This window comes from Loxodonta africana, chromosome 4 (assembly GCF_030014295.1).
Source record: "Loxodonta africana isolate mLoxAfr1 chromosome 4, mLoxAfr1.hap2, whole genome shotgun sequence".
In the NCBI taxonomy this organism is placed as follows: domain Eukaryota; kingdom Metazoa; phylum Chordata; class Mammalia; order Proboscidea; family Elephantidae; genus Loxodonta; species Loxodonta africana.
Window position 1 is genome coordinate 146,654,452 of NC_087345.1, and position 6,000 is coordinate 146,660,451.

Genomic DNA, 6,000 nt, shown 5'->3' on the forward strand with positions numbered 1-6,000 from the left:
GAATGCTGACAGCACGTTAAGCAAGATTTCTTTAAATCTGAGCATCCGAGGCTTTGGGAAAAGTGCTAGTTAGGAGTGTGAAGTCACATTCACTCATCATCCAATTCTCAGAATTCCCCCACCCTTCCTTTCCCCCAGGAAACAAGATCTGGCTGGTTTGGGAGTAAGCAAATCTCTGGAATCTCTCCTACAATATCCTTCTTTCCCATTCAGCTTCACAATTCCATTTCAACAATCACATCTGTGCCCATAAGGGAGACATTATCGAGTAGCCTGGTGCCCATGTCATCTTTACTGGCTTTGTGTGTGTGTGTGTGTGTGGTAAAATACATATAACAAAAAATTTGCCATTTTAACCATTTTTAAGTGTACAATTCAGTGACATTAATTACATTCATCAAGTTGTGGAACCATCACCACCATCTATTTCCAAAGCTTTTTATTACCCCAAACAGAAACTCAGTACCCAGTAAGCCATAGCTGCCCTTCCCCTCTCCAGTCCACCCCTGGTAACCACTTATAAACTTTGGTCTCTATGCATTTGCCTATTCTGGATATTTCATATAGGTGGGATCATACAATATTTGTCCTTTTGTATCTGACTTATTCCACTCAGCATAGTGTTCGCAAGGTTCATCCACGTTGTAGCATGTATCAGAACTTAATCTCTTTCCCAACAGCAGTGAATAAGGGCTAATTTTATTGTTTAAAGAGTTAAAAACAGTTGTCCTGATTCTCCTGTTTTTCCCAAATGCAGAAATTTGGTTCTCAATGAGAAATCATGAGAAATTAAAAATTCAGGTATTCTCATTTCAGAGAACTGAGATATATATACGTATAAACCACAAAGGGTCTTTTAATTACGACAAGCAAGTATTGAGCACTTACTATGTGTCAGGAGCTCTCTACAATAAAAATCACATTCAAACTAATTAGAACTGAATCATAAATATGAAAGTGACTTGCTATGTAGGAAAGTCATTTAGAGCCACAGCTTTGCCATCCAACACACCTGGGTTCTAATCCAGGCTCTACATACTAGCTTGGATACCTCACTTACCTGGTTGGACTTCCATGGCTCTCATTTGTAAAGTAAGTACACTGATACTTACCTTGGAGGGGTGGTCAGAGATTTAAATAGGTTATACATAAATGAATAAAGTCCCTGGATGGGGCAAATGGTTTGTATTCAACTACCAACCAAAAGGTAGTTAAAGCTGGTGGTTTGAATCCACCAAGGGGTGCCACGAAAGAAAGCCCTGTGGATCTGCTTCCATTAAGATTACAGCCAAGAAAACCCTATGGAGCAGTTCTACTCTGTAATACATGGGGCACCATGAGTTGGAATCGACTCAACAGCAGTGGGTAAAGGTTGGTTTAATACACATAAATAGTAAGAATAGTTAGCCTCACCTTAGTGCTTATTATATGCAAGTACTTTGCCTGAATTAGCTCAGACAAACCTTGCAACAATGAGAGCAGAAGTGGATTTCTACAGAAAGTAATAAAATACAAGCTTCAGGGTCTCTCACTTCCACAGGCCCTTAAATACGTGTGATATCTGTGATGTTTGTCAGCTTGTTAAAAATTATAATTGATTTATTTATCATTCTAAATAAATGCTCACATTAGTACCTAATTTTGTATTTTCAGTTTTATATTCTTTTTCTTAAAGAGGACTCTTTAAACTGTGTAAACTTTAACCCTCTCCCAAAACCTAGATCCACCTCTGCCTATGAGGTTGGAACTATTAACAACTCTATTTTGCAGATGATGAAACTGAGACCCAGAGAGGTTAAGTTACTTGCCCAAGTACACACAGTCCATGGTGGGATCCAAATTTAAACCCAGGAAGTCGGGCTCCACCTGAAGTACTCTTAACCATGATACTTTCTCATCTCATACTACTTTTTACGTAAAGCTTCTAGCAAACTCTCTGGTACATTATAGCCACTCAATAATTGGTGGCTATTGTTTTTTTTTAATTAAAAATTACTTTTCAATAATAGGAATACAACCCTATCCTTAAAGAAACACATGAATTTGAATTTACAAAAGAGATAAATCTGTATAGATGAGACTTCCTTTTTAATACTGATTTCCTGGAAGAATTCTTTTAAGGTAGTGTTTTTCAAAGTGTGGCCCACAAATCATTTGCATCAGAACCACCTAGGTCTTATTCTAAACCTAATGGATCTTAAATGAACAGGAGTGTAATTCAGGAATCTAATTGCTGAATAAGCTCCCCAAGCTTCTATGTGCACATGCCAAGTCTGAAAACCACTGCATTTAGTAGTCCCTTCACTATGGGTAAACTTCCATTTACAGATGGGGCACAGAGTAGAGAAAGAAATTTGAAAAAAAGGTGTTATTAGAAACTATTTCCAATTGAAGGTAAGTGACAAGACAATATCTCTAGAATTACAATGCAAGTTAACAGACACATATAAATAAACTTTACCTATAATTTTAAAAGGAGCCCTGGCGTGTAGTGGTTAAGCGCTCGGCTGCTAACCAAAAGGTCAGTGGTTCAAACCCACCAGTGGCTCCATGGGAGAAACACGTGGCAGGCTGCTTACATAAAGATTATAGCCTTCGAAACCCTATGGGGCAGTTCTACTCTGTCCTATGCGGTCACTATGAATCAGAATGGACTCTACAGCAATGGGTACAAAAAAAATACTGCCACTGAGTCCATTCTGACTCATAGCAACCCTACAGGACAGAGCAGAACTGCCCCATTGGGTTTCCAAGGATTCAAACTGCCAACCTTTTGGTTAGCAGCCGAGCTCTTAACCACTGCGCCAAATGGGTACAAATGGGTATATAATTCTAAAGACCATAATTATTGAGACCAGAGCACTAACTACATGGCCAGACACTGTTTTTTTAAGTATATGAATTCTTTCAATCTTCATAATCTCTTAAATTAAGCAATCTCATCATCTCCATTCTAGAGAAGAGGAAATAGATGCTCACAGACATTAAGTAACTTGCCGATAAATGCAGAGCCAGGATTTGAATCAAAAAGTCTGGTTCTGGAGTTCCTGTTCTTAAATCTTAGGTCACACAAAACTAAGACGGAAAGAAAAAAAGAGTAGCGCTGAAAAAGCCAAATTGCAAATTTTCCTAGAAGTTTACATCTTGGAGTGTTTTTTGTTTTAATTATTTTCAAGATGAATACATACTGCCATGGGATGAGGACAGCAGGAAATCACCAAAATGGGCTGAATCCATGTTATTCCATGCAGGAAAGTTTAGAGGGTGTTTTTTTTTTTTTTTAAGCCTACTAGACTTGCAAATGTTAGAGCTTTAATAGGTCCTCCTAGTTCATAAACAGAATCTTTGTTTCAGCTCTTCCCACGCTCTTTCCCCTCCACCCAAGAAAAGTTTTAAGAACTTTACCCTACATTCCTTCCCTCGGCACTTGAGCTGCACAAGCCTAACCGTAATGCCGACATTAACTGCCAACTCTGTTCTAAGCATTTAGGTACATCAACTCATTCAATCCTCACGACCCTGTCATTTTCCATATTTTCAGAGGAGCAAATTGAGGCACCACATAACTTGCCCAGGGTCACAGTGGTAGTATGCAACAGAATTAGGAATCAAACCCAGACAGCCTGGCTTCAAGTCCATGCATGGCATTAGCCACTTAATAGAACATCTATCATTTATTGAGTGCCTATGGTATACACACACATATATTAGCTACAGTCCTTCCAGTTACGCTCAAAGGGAAGTGTTACTCCCTGCTTTTATCAAGAAGGGAATGAAGGCTCAGAGAGATTAAATAAGTTGCCCTAGCCACACAGCTGTAAGCGGTGGACTAAAAACCCAGCCCTTCGCTCTGGGACCCAAAGCCTGCATTTTTCCCATTCAACACAGGGCCTCCCAGAATTCTTATTTTTTTTTTTTTTTTTATTCATCTAAGTCAGAATTGACTCAGTGGCAACGGGTTTGGTTTTTTGGTTTATTCATCCTAACAAGGAGCCCTGGCTAAAGCACTCGGCTGCTAACCAAAAGGGTGGCAGTTCAAACTCACCCCAGCTGGGACAAAGATTTGGCAGTCTGCTTTTATAAAGATTTACAGCCTTGGGAACATTATGGGGCAGTTCTACTTTGTCCTACAGGATAACCATGAGTCAGAATCGACTCAACGATTTTGTGTGTGTGTGTGTGTTCATCCTAACAGCTCTGCTAGAGAATTATCATTACTTCCATTTTACAGATAAGCGCATTCGTAAGGCAGTATCAGTATGAAAATAACCATCTGATGTTTAGATAGACTCTGTCTTATAGATGTACTTCTGAAAATGCGGTGCTGGAAAAGGGGAGTTAAAGTATGACTACTTACATCTTCCTCCTATCTTGTGAAAAGAAGCTTAAACCTAAACAGTTTAAATATAACTTAAATGATATGTGTGTAAACAGCACCAGGAGATATAGCTATACACTATCTATTGCGACAGAGCCATTTCTCTATATAAAGTCTTGCATTTATAAAACTGCTTTATGCTTTTCAAAGTGCTTTCCTATTCAACAGACATTGTATGAAGATTTCATATTTGCAAGTTTTATTCGTCTGTCTGCGACGTTAAGCCGTTTAAAACACAAATGCAAATGCACAAAACAGAATTGAGATACCAAGACCCTTTGGTTCTTCTTCCCTGCCAGACCATCAAGTCACCTTTTAAACTGCTAAACCATTCACAAGAAACTGATGGGAAAGGTATGCTCTCCCGTTTTCAGATGCGAAAAGCTGAGGCTTACAGGAGTCTGAAGGTTCTCCCAGATTGTCCACTTTCCCTGGATCTAATAGGAACAACAAACTACACACACACACACACACACACACACACACACACACACTCGTAAAGAAGAAATCTTGGAATCTAGTTCAGAAAAAAAAAAAAAAAAAGTGGCAGAAATCAGCGCAGATAATGGGAGCCAGGAAGAAAATTTAATTCTTGCAGGAAACTTCTCACGTAGGGCAGGAACTGAGTATGAAACAGACTCTCCCAACAACTGAGCAAAGGATGCGGGAAACTCTCCAGCAGTGTTGGGGAAAATGAAGGAGAAAGGGAGAGAGACGTAAAAGGAGACGGAGGCGATTCCTCCCTTCCTCCACTCAAGGACAGGTCACTGGGAGCCTGTCAAGAAGCCATGCGGCCCAAAGGAGGCGGGTGGGAAGCGACTGTTGCCCCGCACCCTGGAGTCCCCTCCCTGGCTCCTAGCTTTCCAACTTACTTGCTCCAAAGTGTCATCCCACCTCCGCGCCTCTTCCAGCTCCAGAGAGGGCGCCAGGCGGTCCTGAGACCCTGCGCAGAGGGGCAGCCCCAAGCACAGCCCCAACAGCAGGAGCATGGCGTGGCCCAGAGCGCGGCGACCCAGACACTGAGACACAGCGAGACGCGCGGAGAGGGCAGCGCGAGGAGCTCCAGCGGCTGCAGGACTCGCACCGGCTCCGCCTCCCCGCGCTCCCCTGAGCAGGGCTGCTCGCGCCCGGCCCCACCCGCCAGCGCCCCTCCCCGCCGGCCACGCCTCGCGCGCCCACCGGCCCCGCCCCGCGGCGGACCCGCGTCGGAGCCGGATTCCAAGGGGGGCGGTGGGAGGTTGCTCTGCCAGTGGGGCAAGGGCTGCGCTGACCGCGACCCGTCTCCGCGCCCCCTCGTTGTCCCCACCACCTACTGCTCGCTGCGCAGGTCTCCTCCCCTCTCTTTAGTCAGATTCTTCTAACTTTTCCGCTGTGCCAGCTAACCCAGACTCCATCCCACGCGTCCTCTGCTGCCTTCCGGAGCCTGCGTGGTGTGAGAGTTTGTTGTGGACTAAACTCCTCTCTCGGAGCCTTCTACTCGGTATCCACCTGCTAACCAACCTCCTCCCTTCCTTTCCTCCAAGGTGCAAATTCTTCTCCAACAACTTTCCTAATTCCTGTCGGAGTACAAAGAAGGGCCAGGCTGGCCGTCAGTAGTCTTTTCCCAGACACTCACCTGCTAG

General features: G+C 43.1%; 1 protein-coding gene across 1 annotated transcript in view; it reads right to left on the reverse strand.

Moving 5' to 3' along the window:
- ITIH5 (inter-alpha-trypsin inhibitor heavy chain 5) overlaps positions 1–5,433 on the reverse strand; it is a 118,103-nt gene extending 112,670 nt beyond the window's left edge. The window contains exon 1 of the mRNA XM_010590891.3: positions 5,251–5,433. Within this exon, the coding sequence (XP_010589193.2) occupies positions 5,251–5,367 (117 nt within the window). The 5' untranslated portion in view covers positions 5,368–5,433. The remainder of the gene's footprint in view (positions 1–5,250) is intronic.
- Positions 5,434–6,000: the final 567 nt, after the last annotated feature.